This window comes from Rhinoraja longicauda, chromosome 15, assembly GCF_053455715.1.
Source record: "Rhinoraja longicauda isolate Sanriku21f chromosome 15, sRhiLon1.1, whole genome shotgun sequence".
NCBI lineage: Eukaryota > Metazoa > Chordata > Chondrichthyes > Rajiformes > Arhynchobatidae > Rhinoraja > Rhinoraja longicauda.
This window is the reverse complement of record NC_135967.1, coordinates 39,340,731-39,361,075: the sequence shown is the minus strand read 5'-3', so window position 1 is coordinate 39,361,075 and position 20,345 is coordinate 39,340,731. Positions and strand designations below refer to the sequence as shown.

The 20,345-nt window shown below is 47.6% G+C and overlaps 1 protein-coding gene across 1 annotated transcript in view; it reads right to left on the bottom strand.

Moving 5' to 3' along the window:
• Positions 1-16,258, bottom strand: part of smarca1 (SNF2 related chromatin remodeling ATPase 1) — a 92,970-nt gene extending 76,712 nt beyond the window's left edge. The window contains exons 1-2 of the mRNA XM_078412532.1: positions 15,878-16,258; positions 13,229-13,279 (exon numbers count right to left, since the gene is read on the bottom strand). Coding sequence (XP_078268658.1) covers positions 13,229-13,279; positions 15,878-15,928 — 102 coding nt within the window. The 5' untranslated portion in view covers positions 15,929-16,258. The remainder of the gene's footprint in view (positions 1-13,228; positions 13,280-15,877) is intronic.
• Between the last annotated feature and the right edge of the window lie 4,087 nt (positions 16,259-20,345).

Below are 20,345 nucleotides of genomic sequence, written 5' to 3'. Positions count from 1 at the left end.
GGGAGAACGTACAAACTCCATACAGACAGGACACAAAGTCAGGATCGAACCTGGGTCTCTGACGCTGTAAGGCAGCAACTCTACCACTGCGCCACCGTGCCGCCCTATTGTTTTGTATGTCCACAAATCTTTAACAACATCTTTAAAGGCACTCTCTCTTCAGAGGCTGACCTCCAATCCTTTTAAAACCACGTCTATCACCACCTCCTCAAAGCACATATTTCCAACCATTTCCAAACTACCAATCTATCTCCATCAAGGAACTGATGCTGGAATCTTGAGCAAAACACAAAAATGCTGGAGTGGCTCAGTGGGTCAGGCGGCATCTGTGGAGGGAACGGATGGGCGATGTTATTTGGTCTGAAGAAGGGTGCCAACCAAAATGGTCGCCGATCCATTCCCTCCACAGATGCAGGCAGACCTGCTGAGCTACTCCAGGACTTAATGAATCTATCTCCAACGTTCCTCTGCATTCTTCTCATTTTTGAATCTCTCTTTTCAGTTTTCAACCATAGCCACAGCACTGTACCAACGTTGATTGGAATCATGAAAGGATCCTGTTATTGTGATGCACTTTCCCCCTTCATCCTTCTTGACCTCTATGCCATTCCGCCTTTTCTCTTTTTGTTTAGTTTAGTTTAGAGATACAGCGCGCATACAGGCCCTTCGGCCCACTGAGCCCGCGCCGACCAGCGATCACCCCGTACACTAACACTATTCTACACACTAGGGACAATTTACAATTTTAACCGGCAAACCTGTGCGTCTTAGGAGTGTGGGTGGAAACCGGAGCACCCAGAGAAGGCCAACATACAATACAATACAATATATCTTTATTGTCATTGTACAGGGGTACAATGAGATTGAGAATGCGCCTCCCATACGATGCAATAATTTAATTAATTTAAACAGCAACAACCCAACGAAACAAATTGTAACAGTTTTGAGACAGCATGTTCACAGGGAGAACCGCCAAACTCCGTAAAGACAGCACCCGTAGTCAGGATTGAACCCGGGTCCCTGGCGCTGTTAGGCAGCAACTCTACCGCTGCGCAACTGCACCGCCCCCAAAGGGCACAGTGCCGCCCTATTCACTGTACCTCAGTACATGTGACAATAATAAACAAATAAAATTATAAAATAAACTAATCTACCCTGTACAGCTGTAATGCACAGCCACTCTGTACACATACAAAGCCACGACGTTATTGGGTCATTCATCTTATCAATAACAGATACACAGGAAGATTCACACACCGGTCTTACGTTACTGGTCTAAACACCAATGCTGAAAGCAACACCTTATTAAGTAACCAGCAAAAGAGACACTCGGTCATCAAAACATGAGAGAAAAGATACAACAGCTCTTGCATGGAATAACCTGGGCTTCAACCGAGTGTCTCCATCTCCAGAGTTAATTTGGCCGTTCTCTTGTAGGAAACTGTGTATCCTCCACATTTGTCAGAGGTCATGGGGAGAAGGCAGGAGAATTAGGAAGGAGGGGTAGATCAGCCATGATTGAATAACGTAGACTTGATAGGCCGCATGGCCTAATTCTACTCCTATCACTTAATTTCTCGTTTTCCTTCAGATCATCTCGTCAATGGCATTTATTCACAAAATGCTGGAGTAACTCAGCAGGTCAGGCAGCATCTCAGGAGAGAAGGAATGGGTGACGTTTCGGGTCGAGACCCTTCTTCAGACCTTTCTCCAGTCTGAAAAAGGGTCTCGACCCGAAAAGTCACCCATTCCTTCTCTCCTGAGATGCTGCCTGACCTGCTGAGTTACTCCAGCATTTTGTGAATAAATACCTTCGATTTGTACCAGCATCTGCAGTTATTTTCTTATATCTCGTCAATGGCAATATTTAATTTCCATTGCTACTTCCGTGCTGCAAGACGGCCACCCTTGTTACAGGTAGCTCCGATTAACGTTTCCTTTTCCTCAGGACCTAACGCGGTACTAATATGATTACCTACTTTGAATAGCTCAAACAGCTTCCAAGTAAAAGTTCGCATCTTCTCTAAACTGTTCTAGAATGGGAAGAAAGGCCAAAAGAAGCATGCTTATTAAATTGATAAAGCTAAATGGTTTCATTTAACTAATGTGAGATATACTTTATTCTTAAGTTAAAAACCTATCCCGCTGCAACTACTCTGAAACCAATAAGAACACATCCTATGTGTAGGAAGGAACTGCAGAAGCTGGTTTGCACCAAAGATAGATGGTGGCTTTGGTAGCCTGGGAGTATGCTTCATAGTGGTGTATTATTATATAATGTAAGTACATGTTAAAATGTGTGAGGTTTGGTGAAATGTTTAAGCTTAACTAAAACCTGAAACAAAAATCAGAATGAATCATGCATAGAAACATAGAAAAATAGGTGCAGGAGTAGGCCATTAAAAATAGGTGCAGGAGTAGGCCATTCGGCCCTTCCAGCCAGCACTGCCATTCAATATGATCATGGCTGATCATCTAAACGCAGTACCCCGTCCCTGCTTTTTCCCCATATCCCGTGATTCCTTTAGCCCTAAGAGTTAAATCTGACTCTCTCTTGCAATTATATTACATTAATTACATTAATAGGAAATAAAAAAGCAAATACTAAAACATGGTGTGTCTGAATGGTAGCAACATTACCTAGTGGTCACCCCCAAGAACAACACCAGTCAATTGTAGTGCAAACCTTAGGGATTGTAACATCTAGTCCTACTAATCAATATGGTAATTGATGAAATCATTTGCTTTGAATTTGGGAATTGTTTTTTGATGTACAATCACTAATAAACACTCTGAATAAGACATTAATACAAGTAATAAATAAAAAATAAATATTTAGTTTAGTTTAGAGATACTGCGCGGAAACAGGCCCTTCGCCCATCAAATCCGCACTGACCAGAGATTTCCTTACATTAACAGTATCTTACCCACACTAGGGTCAATTTTACATTTCCACATAGCCAAGTAATCTACAAACCTGTACGTCTTTGGAGTGTGGGAGGAAACCAAAGATCTCAGACGGAGTTTCTTCCCACAGGCCATCAGGATTGTTAACTCTCATATCACCAGGGACTAATTTAATTTACTGTATTAATTTTTTTTTTTTGTGTTAAATTTTTTTTTTCTATTCTGTTTTGTAGTTTAGCACAATCCGCAGGCGTTGCCACTTTCATTTCACTGCACATCTTGTAGATGTATGTGACAAATAAACTTGACTTGACCCACGTAGGTCACGGGGAGAACGTACAAATTCCGTAGAGACAAGCACCCGTAGTCGGGATCGAGCCCGGGTCTCTACCAGCAGGGAAAGCACGCCAATGTCATTGCTTCCTTAAAAGGCCCAGGAAGTTCAACAAGTCCCCCAACAACTCCCACCAACTTCCGCAGGTGCACCGTAGGAAGCATTTTATCGGGGTGCATCACAGCATGGTTTGGAAACAGCTCCAGATAATTTGAGTCGTGCGATCGTGCGATGAAGTAAGAGTTGTGACATCTATAGAAACTGGTATCATAAACAGGAATTATTATTCCTTTCAGGCTAGGCAGAGGTTCACTTGCACCTCCTCCAACCTCATCTACTGTATCCGTTGTTCAAGTCGTGGACTCTTATACATCGGCGAGACCAAACGCAGACTGGGCGATCGTTTTGCGGAACCCCTTCGCTCAGCCCGCCTGAACCAACCTGACCTCCCGGTTGCTGGCCACTTTAATTCCCCTTCCCATTCCTACAGACTTTTCTGTCCTAGGTCTCCTCCATTGTCAGAGTGAGGCTAAATGCAAATTGGAGAAACAGCATCTCATATTTCACTTGGGCAGCTTGCAGCTCAGTGGAATGAATATTGATTTCTCTCACTTCAGATGGTGCCGTCAGCCTCGCCAATGGTCTGTCTGCCTTTTTGTCTTTTTTGTTATTTTCAGTGTGTTTTTAAAGTATGTGTTAATGTTCTCTGGTTTGTTTTATGTGGGGGGTGGGTCGGGGGAAACCTTTTTTCAATCTCTTACCTTGCCGGAGATGCGATTGTTTTCCGGATCGTATCTCCGGTCGCTCTGCGGCCTAACATCACGGAGCTGGCAGCCTTGCTCGAGACTGACTTTGAGCCCCACCGAGGGGCCGTGGACTTACCATCAGAGCCTGCGATCCCTTGCTTGGGATCGACGCTCCAACCGCGGCCTGCGGATTTCACCATCGAGGAGCTCGCAGTCTCGGGTAGAGACTGATGTCGGGAAGCTCCAAAGTCGCAGAAGGTTCGACCAGTCCTGACCCGGGGTCCGATCGCCCAGCGCGGGGGAGCTGAGCTCTCCCTGATGCGGGAGCTTGATCGCCCCGACGCGGAGGGTCCGACCGTCGGCTGTGGGAACCAGGATCGCTCCGTCACTGGAAGGTTCGAGACCCCCGACAAAGAAGGGAAGAGATTGAACTTTTTTTCGCCTTCCATCACAGTGAAGAATGTGGAGGAGTCGCTGTGGTGGATGTTTATGTTAAAATGTATTTTGTGTGTCTTGTTGCTTTTTATTGGTATGACTGTGTGACAAATCAAATTCCTCATATGTTGCAAAACATACTTGGCTAGTAAAGTATGATGATTATTATTATTATTATTATTATTCAGGGAGCCCCGGCATTCTCTCTCTCTCTCTATCCCTCCCCCACCCAAGTGGCACTAGCTTCCCGTTTTCACCCTACAAACAGCTTACAAGGGCCTGTTTCCTTTATCATCGTTACTTTTTTGCATATCTTTCATTCATTGTTCTCTATCTCCCCACATCACCGTCTATCTCTCGCGTTTCCCTTATCCCAAACCGGTCTGAAGAAGGGTCTCGACCCGAAACGTCACCCCATTCCTTCTCTCCAGAGATGCTGCCTGTCCCGCTGAGTTACTCCAGCTTTTTGTGTCTACCTTAGGAATTATCATTCTCCTGTTTGCACATGGTTAGCATCATGCTGGCTGCAGGCAATTGGGAAAACATAACAAGTTGCTTCTTCTGTTATTCTTTCAAAGGAAAAGCATGACGAGAGAAGAAACTTCAAGACCTGATAGTGTCACAAATCCAGGCCGTTTTTTTGTCTGTGCATTAATACCTATTTATAATTACAGGCTTTGCCCGGGTTATGAACGCCTGACATAAGGACACCTGTACATATGAGTAAGGGCCTGTTACAGATAATGGACAATGGAGCACTGTAGAGAGCTGGCAGCAATAAGCAGGCTCACCTACTGTAGATCAGTGCATGTTCCTTTAACATAGTGACCTCACCACTACTAACCACTCCCCATTGTCTTTGGTATAATTGTAACTTCCCCACCTCCAGCTCGCTCTCTAGTGCCAGTGATGACCACGGACAGCTAGGGCATAATGTATGTGCAGTGTTATGAATAAACTTATATATAGTAAAAGACTCTGCCTACGAGAGGCATCCTTTTACATGGTGTCAGATCGGTAGACTTGCGCCTCCTGTTTATCGGTTTTTTATTTTATTATTTGTTTCTCCCAATTGTGTCCCCTCCTTCCACTTTGCCATGTCTTCCTCGTGTCGTCGTCCGGACACGCTCGTTTTCGATGAGGACATCGTGCACCGCTGGACTGTCTTCCAGCGGGACTACGAACACTATATAGCCATTGCCCATCCTGATGCGACTGCTGCGATAAAAGCCCACCTGCTCCTCAACCTGGCTGGTCCGGAGGCAATGGAACGCTATGCGTCGTTCCAATTCGTCCCTCCAGAGGACCGCTACGACCCGGTATGTCTCATTGCTAAGTTCACTGCCCTGTGCGACATACCCACCAACAATATCATCGAACGTTTTAAATTTTTCTCGCGGCGTCAGACTCCAGGGGAGCACGTTGACGCCTTTATTGCATCTTTAAGACATATGGCTCGGCGGTGCCGCCTTCAAACGATTACACCCGACGAGATGATCAGGGACGTCCTGGTCAACGGTCTCCTAAACTCTAGGCTGCGGGATGAGCTCCTAATGAAGCCTGACCTGTCGCTTACGGACGCAATACATGCCGCACGAATGGCCTCTGCTGTTGGCTCAGTATCCCGGCAGGCCCCCCAGGACATAAATTTCACCAGCCGCCGGCGATTGAATGACCCACAGCCCAGGGTCGCCCCCTCCGCGCCCACTATGGCCACCCCTCGCAGATGCCCAAACTGCAACTTCTCGTCACACAGGTATAACATTTGCCCAGCGCAGGGCAAAACTTGTAATTCATGTGGGAAGCAGAACCATTTTTCTGCAGCCTGTCGTTCTCGTGGGAGACCTGTCCCTGCTCCTAGAGGGAGTCTAAACAACCTTGCAAGCGATAACGCAACCGGTTCCCGGTACCAACATGAGGTCCTCGATGGCTCAGATACGACTTCCTCCCATGGAGACTCTCTGGTGTTTTCGCTCTTGGGAGCACCTGCATTGATAACGGATCCATCCGTGCAAGTTACAGTCAATGGACACTCCTTCCCTGCCAAGGTCGACACTGGGGCGTTTGCCAATGTTATGTCTGTGGGCCTCTTCGAGCAGATAAATTCGGGGGAGAGGGTTACTCCTGACAACTCCCGCCTCCATGCCTATGGGGGAGGCGTTCTGATTGCCGTGGGAAAGGCAACGGTTGTCTGTACTGTTCTGGATACCTCTCGGCCCCTCACGTTCCTCCTGCTAGCATCTGAAAACGTCACCCTGCTGGGCGCCCGTGCATGCCAGGACTTTGGTTTGGTCTCATTTCACCGCGACATCCACCTGGTGCAGGCCCCCATGGACCCCCTGGTCGAGTACCCTGACCGATTTGATGACGTCCTGGGGAAGCTGCCCTGTGCCTACAAGATCGTTGTGGACCCGGGGGTCGACCCAGTGGTCAGACCGGCCCACCGTGTGTCTTTTGCCATGAAGGGCCGCGTGGAGTCCACACTACGTGGCATGGTGGACTTGGGCATCCTCAAGGAGGTGAGTGCCCCCACCCAGTGGGTCTCCACCATGGTGGTCGCTGCCAAGAAGGACGCGAGCGAGATCAGGATCTGTATCAACCCCAAGGACCTGAACCTGGCTATTAAACGCCCGCACTACCCCATGCGGACGGTGGAGGACGTCGCGGCACAGGTCGGTCCAGCCACAGTTTTCTCGGTCCTGGATGCCAAGAGCTCCTTTTGGCAGATCCCGCTGGACGCACGTTCCTCCTTCCTGACCACCTTCAGCACACCGTTCGGCAGGTTCCGTTTCCTCCGCATGCCTTTTGGTATCAACTCGGCAAGCGAGGTTTTTCAGCGTACGATGGAGCAGCTGTTTGCTGGGTTGCCGTGCGCCATCATCGTGGATGACATCCTGGTGTATGGGAGGGACATTGCTGAGCATGACCGACACCTCCGCCAAGTCCTGGACAAGGCTCGTGAGATAAACCTCAAGCTTAATCGAAGGAAGTGTCGGTTCCGCGTTGCGGAAGTCACCTACGTAGGCCACGTTTTCACGGCGGGGGGCCTGAAGCCAGACCCCGAGAAGACGGCGGCGATCACCGAAATGCCCGCTCCCACTGACGTGCCCGGCCTGCAGCGCTTCCTGGGCATGGTCAACTACCTGGGTAAGTTCATACCCGACCTCAGCGAACTAAGTGCCCCCCTGAGAGAGCTGACCAAGAAGGACAATGCCTGGGTCTGGCTCCCTCACCACCAATCGGCCTTCGTAGCCCTGAGGTCCAGACTCGCGCGGACCCCGACTTTGCGGTTTTTCGACTTAAACAGGCCAATTGTCCTCACCTGCGATGCATCTCGGTTCGGCCTGGGTGCTGCCTGCCTGCAGCTCTACGACGACCGACAGCTGCCCGTCTCCTATGCCTCTCGAACAATGACCCCTGCTGAACAGCGCTACGCGCAGATTGAGAAGGAGCTCCTTGCCGTGGTGTTCGCTTGCTCCAAGTTCAGAGACTACGTTCTGGGAAAAACTTTCACCATCGAAACTGACCACCAGCCGCTGGTCTCGATTTTAAACAAGCCCATCCACGCAGCATCGTCCCGCCTGCAGCGAATGATGCTGCAGCTGCAGCGTTTTCAATTCGAAATCGTGTACCGCAAAGGCAAGGAGATGTTCGTGGCAGACACTCTGTCCCGCGCCCCACTACCTTCCATTTCCCGCCATCCGTACGAATCGGCGGACCTGATGGTGTTGAACGTCAACATTGTTCCATCTTGGCAGCTGCAGTCCCTGGTCACACACACTGCCGCGGATCCGGACCTCCAACAGCTTGCGGGCGTCATCCGCCGTGGCTGGCCTGAACGACGGTCTTCCCTGCCGGCTGGTGCCGTGCCCTACTTCCTGGTTCGGGATGAACTGGTGCTGCACGCGGGTGTGGTGGTGAAGGGCCACAAGGTTGTGGTGCCGGCTGCGCTGCGAGATCAATACTTCCAGACTGCCCACAACGGACACCCAGGGGTGGAGGCCACGTTATCCCAGGCCCAAGCACAGTTTTACTGGCCTGGCATGGTCAAGGAGATCCGGGACAGGGTCTCCGCCTGCGCTGCCTGCAACAGCCTATTACCTCATCAGCAGCGTCAGCCTCTCCTGCAGCAGCCGGCTCCCGAGTTGCCGTGGACGGCTGTTGCCGCCGATATTTTCGAGTGGCGTGGCAAACACTACCTGGTCCTGGTGGACTCCTACTCAAGCTGGTTCGAGGTGGACCTGCTGCCGTCCCTCACGTCTGCTGCCGTCATCGGGAAGCTTCGCCGCCACTTCTCGACCTTTGGTTCCCCGGCATCTCTCCAGTCCGACAACGGCAGCCAGTTTACCAGCGCGGAGTTTGCTGTTTTTGCAAATCGCTGGAACTTCCGCCACATCACCAGCAGCCCCGAGTACCCGCAAAGCAATGGACTTGCAGAGCGCGCTGTCCGCAGCGCTAAGGAGCTGATGGAACGTTGCCGGCTTGACAGTTCGGACTTGTACCTTGCCCTCCTCAACCTCCGCAACATCTCCCGGGACCCCGCGCTCGGTTCCCCTGCGCAGCGCCTCCTGTCCCGCACCACTAGACCCCCCATCCCCGTCTCCCAGCAATCCCTGAAACCCACGGCTCGGAGCCCTGCCGCTGTCAGGGAGCGCATCACTGAGAAGCAGCTCATTCGGAAGCGCTCCTTTGACAAATCGTCCCGTCCCCTTCCACCTTTGTTCGCTGGTCAGGTTGTCCGGATGGAGTCGTCCTCCGGCCACCACCGGCTGGCCGTGGTCGTCGGCAATGCTGACTCTCCACGGTCGTACCTGGTCAACTACGAGGGCACCGTGTACCGTCGTACCCGCCAGCACCTGATGCTGGTAAACGAACCTGCACCGCCCCCCGCGATCCCGTATTCGCCTCCCGTCCACTACAAGGTGCCTGATGTGCCTCCTGCTCCGGTACATCCGCAGTCGCCCCAGCTACCTACCCCTCCCTCGCCTGTGCGTGCATCGCTTCCCAGTCCTCCTCCTTCCCCTGGTTCCCCGGCCTCTGTACCCGCACCCGTTCATGCTGCTCCTTCGACCGGCGGGGATGGTGGGTTGCGCACCCGCTCTGGGAGAGTGGTCAGGCCGCCTGTCCGGTACGGTGTGTACGAGTAGTCTGCTTGTAGTTTGAGCCTAGCGCATGAGCCGTGGTCATTTTGTTTCCAAGAGGAAGGATGTAGATCAGTGCATGTTCCTTTAACATAGTGACCTCACCACTACTAACCACTCCCCATTGTCTTTGGTATAATTGTAACTTCCCCACCTCCAGCTCGCTCTCTAGTGCCAGTGATGACCACGGACAGCTAGGGCATAATGTATGTGCAGTGTTATGAATAAACTTATATATAGTAAAAGACTCTGCCTACGAGAGGCATCCTTTTACACCTACTCACTCACTGAGTCAGGGAGTTGGCTGGCAAACACTATTCCCACTTCTGCGCTTCCAACGTCACAATTGTTTCTAACATCCTCTCCCACATACTGATTTTGTTCATTTGTTACTTAAGAAATGTTTGGGCTACAAACAGCTCTCAGGAATGGAAACCAAGCTTAACCCTTAGATAGACACAAAAAGCATCAGACAGCATCTTTGGAGAAAAGGAATAGGTGACGTTTTGGGCTGAACGTCGACGTTTCTGAACCCTTCTTCAGTCTGAGGGGAAAGGGAAATGAGAGATATAGACGGTGATATAGAAGATATGCAAAAAAGTAACGATGATTAAGGAAATAGGCCCTTCTTAGCTGTGAGCTAGCTGAAAACGAGTGTTAGACAATGAGACTCAACAAGACGGCTTTGAGGCTAGTGCAACGTCGTGTGGTGGAGGGACACAGAGAGAGCAGATACAAGAGTTACTTCAAGTTAGAGAAATCAATATTCATACCGCTGGGTTGTAAGCTGTCCAATACGAGGTGCTGTTCCTCCAATTTGTGTTATCCCTTAACATTAACCCTTTCTTAACTACCTAGATAATGTGAGGTAGATGTTCAGCCTAATGTATTGTTCTGCCTGAAAGTTGTATCTTTTTTGTTTTAAAAGGGCAGCACTTGTGGCAGTGCTGCTGCCTCACATCAGCTGAGACCCGGGTTCGATCCTGACCTTGGGTGCTGTCTTAGTGGAGTTTGCACTTTCTCCCTGTGACCATGTGGGTTTCCTCCGGGCGCTCCGGTTTCCTTCTGCATCCGTAAGATGTGCGGGTTTGTAGATTAGACAATAGACAATAGAAAATAGGTGCAGGAGAAGGCCATTCGGCCCTTCGAGCCAGCACCGCCATTCAATGTGATCATGGCTGATCATTCTCAATCAGTACCCCGTTCCTGCCTTCTCCCCATACCCCCTGACTCCGCTATCCTTAAGAGCTCTATCTAGCTCTCTCTTGAATGTATTCAGAGAATTGGCCTCCACTGCCCTCTGAGGCAGAGAATTCCAGATTCACAACTCTCTGACTAAAAATGTTTTTCCTCATCTGTGTTCTAAATGGCCTACCCCTTATTCTTAAACTGTGGCCCCTGGTTCTGGACTCCCCCAACATTGGGAACATGTTTCCTGCCTCTAACGTGTCCAACCCCTTAATAATTTTATACGTTTCGATAAGATCCCCTCTCATCCTTCTAAATTCCAGTGTATACAAACCTAGTCGCTCCATAGTGAGGCCCGCCGGAAATTGGAGGAGCAGCACCTCATATTTCGCCTGGGCAGTTTGCGGCCCGTTGGTATGAACGTCGACTTCTCCAACTTCAGATAGCTCCTCTGTCCCTCCCTTCCCCTCCTCCTTCCCAGATCTCCCTCTATCTTCCTGTCTCCACCTATATCCTTCCTTTGTCCCACCCCCGACATCAGTCTGAAGAAGGGTCTCGACCCGAAACGTCACCCATTCCTTCTCTCCTGAGATGCTGCCTGACCTGCTGAGTTACTCCAGCATTTTGTGAATAAATCGATTTGTACCAGCATCTGCAGTTATTTTCTTATACTACTGGTTGCTCCACTGCGATTTCTCTTCGAGGTATGTCCACTTTGAAGAAGTTCTCCTCCTCTCTTCGACGAGAGTTTAGCAACATGCTCTCTCGCTGCTCCCCCTCTGTGATTTCTCCTGCCCTCCTACTCTACGACAGTTTCTTCCTCGACCGTAGAACCAGCCAATCCCCATCGACCAACACTCTCCTCCGCCTAGCAGAGCTGGTTCTTACCCTCAACAACTTCTCCTTTGACTCCTCCCACTTCCTCCAAACCAGAGGCGTAGCTATGGGCACTCGCATGGGCCCTAGCTACGCCTGCCTCTTTGTTGGGTACGTCGAACAATCCCTGTTCCAGACGTACACTGGCCCCATCCCCGAACTCTACCTCCGCTACATCGACGACTGCATTGGTGCTACCTCTTGCACCCATGCAGAACTCACTGACTTTATACACTTCACCTCCAATTTCCATCCTGTCCTTAAATATACCTGGACTATCTCTGACATCTCCCTCCCGTTTCTGGACCTCACCATCTCCATCACAGGAGAAAAACTAGTGACGGACATTTATTACAAGCCCACCGACTCGCACAGCTATCTGGACTACACTTGTTCCCACCCGGTCCCCTGCAAAAAGTCTATCCCCTACTCCCAATTCCTCCGTCTACGCCGCATCTGCGCCCGGGATGAGGTGTTTCACACTAGGGCCGCACAGATAGCACCTGTAGTCGGGATCGAACCCGGGTCGCTGGTGCTGCAAACAGCAGCAACTCTAGCGCTGCGCTGATAAGCTGCCCCAAAAAAACGCCAACCAAAAAAAAGTTTATTTCTGACGGTATTTTCATTAACTAAGATAAATATGAAGAAAATGTTCTAAAACCATGTTTTCATTAATAGAATTAAAATTGAAAATAAATTTCTTAAGAAAGTTAAACTACAACAACAAAACACTAGTTTGATGCGAGACCAAAAAAGTCTAAGCAGCAAGAGTATAAAATAACAGCAAGTTGTTGGCAACAATATCGGTACCGATACATTTAAGGCATAATTTATTGTTTCCTAACATTTCTTGTGCCATTCCTCATCATGAGAGATTCAAAGTGATAAGTATGAATTAGTATGAACTGAAAAACTGGAAAAGGGAAATCAAGAACATCTTTTTTCCTTCAACCAGATTTTCCAGGGTCCATTTTCTAAAATAATAACCATTTTGAACCTCATTTTTTAAAGTAAGTTTCCTCAGTACAGAAATCTTGGAGTAAAGTGTTTAAAATCAAAATCTATATACTAAAACTCTTGTTTGTTTGTCCCTGAACTACAGCCAAAGCAGTACACAATAGCGCGACAATTTTAGGCCCACCTTACTCACCGTCGTCCCTTTGGTGCTAATGGAAGAAGTGTCATTGAAATCGGTGTTACATTTTAAAAGTTATTCACATTTTCAAGTTTAAATCTATCTCCTCGGGAGGGAGGGGGAGGGAAGGGGTGGAGGGAAGGGGGGAGGAAGGGAGGGGGAAGGAGGGAGGAGGATAAGGGGGGTTGGGGGGGATGGAGTGGGGGAGGGGAAGGGGAGGAGTTGAGTGGGGGGGGGAGGGGGAGAGTGGGAGAGCAGGGGAGAACAGGGAGAGGGGAGGGTGATGCACCAATGCAGGAGAGGTTTGGGCCCAACGGGTCCACATGGTCTAGTTAGAAATAAATTTCTTTCGGAAAACCACAGGTACAAATAAAACATTGAAAATGAAATGAAAATAACAAATACAACACATTTGTGTATATCTAAATGCATGCACTGTGTTGCAGAACAGATTCTGCCCATCTACCTTTGTAATTGGAGTTTCTTGTTTAAGTGCAGGACAGATCTGAGCAAAGAGCTGTAAGAAAAAATCAGAGTATTATTGTTCTATTCATCTTGTACAGTGGTAGACAGCTCTAACCTAATACGTATTAAAATCATACAACATTCCAAATGTATATTTGGTATTGAATTCCCGGATATTCTGTGAAATTATGCAGATGTTGTTTATGAGTGCCACTGATTATTTTAAAAGTTGTAACCGTGTGACTAAGTTTATCAAACAAAACGTTGAAGATAAAAAGTTCATGATATTCCTGACTGAAAGTGAAGGCTACTTTGTCGCTCTTCCCAAGGAATATATGAGGCTGTGCTTGTGTCTTAAGTATTCTGATGGGTGGCACAGTGGCAGTTTCACAGCGCCAGAGACAATGGTTCAATGGTTTCTCCTCGAGTTCACTCCTGCCTTTGGTTTGTCTGCATGGAGTTTGCACGTTCACCATGTGACCGCGTGGGTTTCCTCTAGGTGCTCTGGTTTCCTCCTATCTCCTGGGATTTGGAAGTTAATTGCTCCCTGTAAAATGTCCCCAGTGTGTCGGGAGCGGATGCAAAAGTGATTGTCTGGACTCTCTGGGCCGAAGGGCCTGTTTCTATGCTGTATCTCTAAAAAAATGAGTAAGACCCAACCCATAAGAAGTGGGGTCAGGAGTAGTCCATACTGCCCTTCGAGCCTGCTCTGTTTTTCAATAGATGATGGCTGATCTGATATACCTTCAGGTCCACAATCCTGCCTGTTCCCCATGATTCCCTTCTTGATCTACCTGCATATACCCAATGACTCTGGCCCCACAGTGCCAAGAAGCTCAGATTCATAACTCTATGGGAGAAGATATTATTCCTCATCTCAGCCTTATTCTGAGACAGTGGCTTTTGGCTCTAGACTCTCCCAACATCTATTCAACATTTATCCTGCCTGGCCCATAACAGAATTATGTTTCAATCAGATCACTTCTTCTTTAGTTTAGTTTAGTTTAGAGATACAGCATGGAACCAGCCCCTGTGGCCCATGGAGTCCAAGGTCACCACTGATCACCCAACCACACTAGTTCTATGTTATCACAGTCGCATCCACTATGTTTACACTGCGGACATTTCACAGAGGCCAATTTACCTACAAACCCCGACATCTTTGGGAAGAGACCGAGTGGAGCACCTGGAGGAAACCCACATGGTCAAAAGGAGAACGTCCAAACTCCACACGGACAGCACCTGCGGTCAGGATCAAAAGCAGGTCTCTGGTGTTGTAGGGCAGCAGCTCTACCAGCTGTGTCACTGTGCTCTTTCTTCATAACTCATTACATATACACACCACCTTCTGTGTGAGAAACTTGCCTGCAGGCCCTTTTTAAATCTTTCACTTCTCATCTTAAACCTATGCCCTCTAGTTTCAGAATTCTCTGCCCGTGGAAAAATAATGTGGCTGTTCACCTTATCTTGGCCCCTCATCTTAGTTTTCACCTCTATTAGATCATCCCTCAGCCTCCTAGGTTCTATGGGAAAAAATGCTAGGCTATCCTGTCTCTCCTTATAACTAAAACCCTGCAGACTCGGTAACACTCTCAGGATAATTAGGGATTGTCAGTAAATACATGAACAAAGTGAGGAATTGAAATTTACTGAAGTTTAAAACAATTACTGAAATATGTTATTAAGTGTTCGGCAGACAAGTTACTTGTCTTAACTTTTGAATGGTTTTGAGTTTCCCACTAATATTCTTCTTAAACTGGATTGGATAATGTTGATAAGTTATAGGAGCAGAATTAGGCCATTCAATCTGGGTCTCTTTTTCACCCCCAACAAATTTTAAATCGCTCAAATGATTTCAGACTCATGATTTATTCCACGGGATGAATTCTGAGACGAGTGAACTTGTAAAACATTGCTACTTTCCTATTTAGGGGAAAGGTGGTCAGGCTAGCTGCCTAGTCATTGCAGATTTTCCCTCCCTCCCTCCCCAGTGCAAACCCCAGTGCAAACGTCATGTAACTCAGCTTTGTAGACGATGTGGCCAGCGTTGACGTTATTGGGCAGCTAGGCCTGAACTGCACAGGCTCCATCCATCCACCCTCCCTACCTCCCTCTCTCCCACCACCACCTCCATCAGCAGCAGCCATTTGCTGGTGAAAAACAACGCACAGGATGACCCCAAAACAAAAACGCTGATCACCAGAGAACAATCTCCCGCCACCGACGCAATAAATACCCCCCCAAGCGCGCTCCGAACATGTTAAGCGGTTTTGAAAGGAAAGGCAGATGGGTGATCGGCGCTGCTGTAGTAGTAGTAGTAATCAGCGTGGAATGACAACCCCAGAAGGGATGGGGGTCGAAGGACAGTCCCCTGCTTGTGGCCGCACGGCCGAGGCCGGGTGGCGAGGCGGCGTGGAACGTTGATACATTGCCCCGCGTTCCATCGACACATTGATACATTGCCCCGCGTTCCATCGACACATTGATACATTGCCCCGCGTTCCATTGATACATCGCCAGTTGATACATTGCCCCGCGTTCCATTGACACATTGATACATTGCCCCGCGTTCCATCATCCCCCTTTGATACAATTCATTGCAACAATGAACGTTGCCTGACTGAACCCCGACTCCGCTCCACACACTCACCCCGACCCTCTCCGGCTCCCCCGACGTGCTGGCTTTCTCCTCCTCGCTCATCTTCCTCGCCCCACCGTGCAAAACACACACACCATGCAATCACCGGGTGCAACTCGGCCGCAGATTGTGCTGTTTGGGGGGGAGGTTTGTTTCTTCTCTGTGGGTTTTTTTTTTCAAAAAAAGCTCCCTCTTTTGCCGTGTTGTCAAAATCCTATCGCGAGATCAGCCACCATTTGCACCAATCATTCAGCAGGCGCACCTCTGCCTCCCCGTGACATGTTTGGTCAGTGCGTATGAAAAAAGCAACAAACGGCGCCTGGCCATATCCTGCAGCCTGCTTTCTTGCTGCACGCTGACGGGGAGGGCTGGGATGGGAGTTGGGCAGTGGCGAGAAAGAAACACTGCAGGCGCTGGAAGTCTGAAATGAAAGCAGAGCATGCTGGAAATGCGAGCAACGACGTGCACGGAGAGGGAAACGGAATTACCGTTTCACCGTTCTCTGCTGGAGCCGGAGGGGGAGGGTGAAAAGTTGCAGAGTTTGGAGAGGGGTGGGTAGGGAAAGGGGAGAAAATATCTCTGACGGTGGCAGGTCACGGTTGGTGTTGGGGTAGGTTCATGAGAGGGTTAGAGGTAGAATGAACAGTGGAACATTAAAAAAAAAAGAAATTAGAGAGAGGGAGAGAACACACACAAGGTTCAATTGTGATTTATTGTCACATGTGCGAAGTGCAAATGCACAGTGAAATTCTTACCAACAGTCCAGTATAGTATCACCATACCATCCCCAATTAGCAATTGCACAGATATAGTCTACTGAGCCCGTGCGCATTAGGCACCATGTATTTGTGCCATTTTCCAAATCCAGTCCACACTCCAGTTGTTATGAGCTGCTGTTGGGGCTTGGTTTCGTTTAGTTCATTTCGAAACACCAAACTAGAAATTGCCCAGTAAGTCAGCCCTTGCTAATGGGAGTGGGTGGAATTGAACCAACTACAGTTATCCTACAGTAGAACTAACCATTTCTGAACTTTCTCTATTTGTATCAGAACTGGGCCACACTGTTATTGGTCACCGACTGTAATATTAAGTTCGTTTTTCTCTCTCCATTATCACAGATACACCTGCTGGGTACTTCCTTCAGTTGAGCGTCTCGTAGCTACAGCAGACCTCCGTGTATTCTCTCTCCCTGCTCTCACTTCACTGCTTTCAATGGTTCTTTATTGTCACATACGCACAGCTCAGTGAAATTATTTTGCACAGCCCACAAATGCAGTCGCCATTTACCAAAAAAAATGTAAAGTCCAAAGTACGGTCCAATGCTTTGCTAGTGTTCCCATTCCCCAACCGTCCCCATTAACCTGTGAAACAGTTAGTCTCATCTAAATCGTACCTGCATGGAATCCGTGACCTCGTTCTGTCATTGATATTTCCCTAGTCCTATCCACCTCTCCAACTCTGCAATTTAAAATTGCCATGTTCTCCTTAATATTTAAAAAAACAGACAATTTGGGGAACACTCAGAAGGAGAGGTGGTATCAGAAACGGCTAACATTTTGAGTTGAAATCTCTTTGTAAGAACTTGCAATTGTCTTCACCCTTTCCCACTTACGAAGGGTGTTCATCCTGTAACATTAACTCTTTTTGCAAAAGCTGCCTAACCTGCAGTGTTTCCAGTTTTTTTTCTGTTTTCACTTGGCAATGGTCAATTGCTTTGTAAAGAATGGCTCAAGGCTTTGTCATTAAATGGATTTCTGTACCATAATTTGATTAATCACTGTACCTCAGTATAGATGACAATAATAACCTAATAATTTTCTTCAGGCGTTCTTTAGGTCAATGTCCCTTGAGTGAACAATCTTGTTGGTTCAGCAAGAAACTGCTCCATCTTCAGGTCAGAAAAGAAAATGTCTGCACATGATGCTATGTTCAATTCTATTCACAATCCTTCAGGAAATGCAGCAGTCCATGGTAGCATAGAGCAGAACTCAAAGAACGTTTATATTTGGACTGTCAAAGGACAAGTAATATGGTAACAAGTATCAAAGACTGACCATCTTGAGTGAGAGAGATCCTAACTTTCTTCTCTGGACGTTCAAATGACACTAATATTGCCAAAGATCCCCTAGCAATAACTGTTGACTGTTACCCTTAAACAAATGTTTAACTGGGTCATCCATATCAGCACTGTGACGATATGAACGGGTCAAAAGCTGAGTACTGTGCATGTGTTCCAACTCCAAAGATGTACAGGTTGGTTGGACGGCACGGCACGGTGGCGCAGCGGGTGAGTTGCTGCCTTAAAGCGCTAGAGACCCGCGTTCAATCCTGACTACAGGTGCTGCCTGTACGGAGTTTGTACATTCTCCCCATGCCGCGGGGTTTTCAATGGGTGCTCCTGTTTCCTCCCACATTCTAAAGACATGTAGGTTAATTGGCATCTGTAAATTGTCTGTGCAGGTGCTCAGTGGTCAGTGTGGACTCTGTGGGCCAAAGGACCTGTTTCCACACTATCTCTAAAACCAAAAACCAATACTCCCAATTTTGCCTTACTCAGTTTAGTCATAGTCACGTGTACCGAGGTACAGTGTAAAGCTTTTGTTGCGTGCTATCCAGTCAGCAGAAAGACATTGCATGATTACAGTCGAGCCATTTGCACTGTATAACTAAATGATAAGGAATAGCATTTAGTGCAAGTTAAAGCCAGCAAAGTCCAATCAAAGATAGTCCGAGGGCCACCAAGAGGTAGATAGTAGTTCAGCACTGCTCTCTGGGTATGGTAGGATGGTTTGGTTGCCTGTTAACAGCTGGGAAGAAACTGCCCCAATATATGTAAATTGATCCGATTCTCTGTACTTTTATCCATGGTACTCTGGTGGCTGTGGGCTGCTGAGCAGCAGAAGGTAAAGAAGGAGCTGAGCAGCAGAAGGTAAAGAAGGAAGACCAAAACAACTTTTGCAGAAAAGAGCAATAAACTCCAGCTGTCCTTGCAGCAAAAGGACAGGAACTTATTTTTGAAAAAGATTACCATCAAAAGGAGGCAACAAAATGCTGCACACAATTGTTCCCACGAATTAAATGAATGCCTTTTATTGGCCATTTTGTAGATTGGGTATGGAGTCATTATAATTCCTGTTTTTGTACAAAGGCAAGAAAGTGCATGTACGCTACTTGTTGAACAAGCACTAAGAATTCAAATCCACAATACTTTCCATTACAACCATGGTGTTCTTGTTTCATGGCTTCCTGAACTAATAGAAAAACATGTTGGCTACCACAAATGCTTTTTCTTGTTTGTGGAATTAATGTCACTGACTACAACATGACCCCAATACAACCTAAAAAGTATCAAATGCACTTTCTCGGTTAAAAAAATAGGCACTCTCTCTCAGTCGGTCAGAGAGTTGTGAATCTGTGGAATTCTCTGCCTCGGAAGGCAGTGGAGGCCAATTCTCTGAATGCATTCAAGAGAGAGCTAGATAGAGCTCTTAAGGATAGCGGAGTCAGGGGGTATGGGGAGAAGGCAGGAACGGGGTACTGATTGTGGATGATCAGCCATGATCACATTGAATGGCTCAAAGGGCCGAATGGCATACTCCTGCACCTATTGTCTATTGTGTGTATGATAGTTTTAATAGAGAGAGTTGGATAGAGCTCATTGGGCTGCTAATGGAATCAAGGGATATGGGGAGAAAGCAGGAACAGGTACTGATTTTGGATGATCAGCCATGATCATATTGAATGGTGGTGCTGGCTCGAAGGGCTGAATGGCCTACTCCCGCACCTATTTTCTATGTTTCTATGTTTCATAGCAACATCAAAATGGCAGATGAATAAAATGCTGCATTTTCTTTCTATGTAGAAAGTGTGGAAGTCAGAAAAATGGCCGTTATACGTGGCTAGACAGGTGTTTTGATTCATGTTTTGTAATGGTGTGCAATTATTTATAAAACTAATAGCTAAAACTGTAATGTATTTATAGTTTGTGAAATTAGAAAACAATTCATAATGGCGTTAATCTTGACCGAAGGTTCCTAAAGTTTCATCTCCATTTATTGTGAGGTTTTGGAGAAGTGATGAATGAAAGATAGGTGGTGTTGTTTATTTTTAAACTAGAGAAGTTTCCTTTCCACTTGATCCAGATGCCCACATTGTAGAGTTTCTAAACAATTAATATTGCCACTAATCTGACTTTAGTTTAGCTTAGAAATACAGCACAAAAACAGGCCCTTGGGCCCACCGAGTCTGTACCAACCAGCGATCCCCGCACACTAACACTATCTTACACACACCAGGGACAATTTACAATTTTACCAAACCAATTCACCTACAAACCTGTACATCTTTAGATGGACGACTTACCGTTGCAGATGACCCGCAATCCCAAATATTCCTATGGACCGACTTTGTATTCCGGCAAAATTGAAGCGCGATCTGCATACTTCCATCCATGAGTTAATGGCCACAAGTGCAATTGATA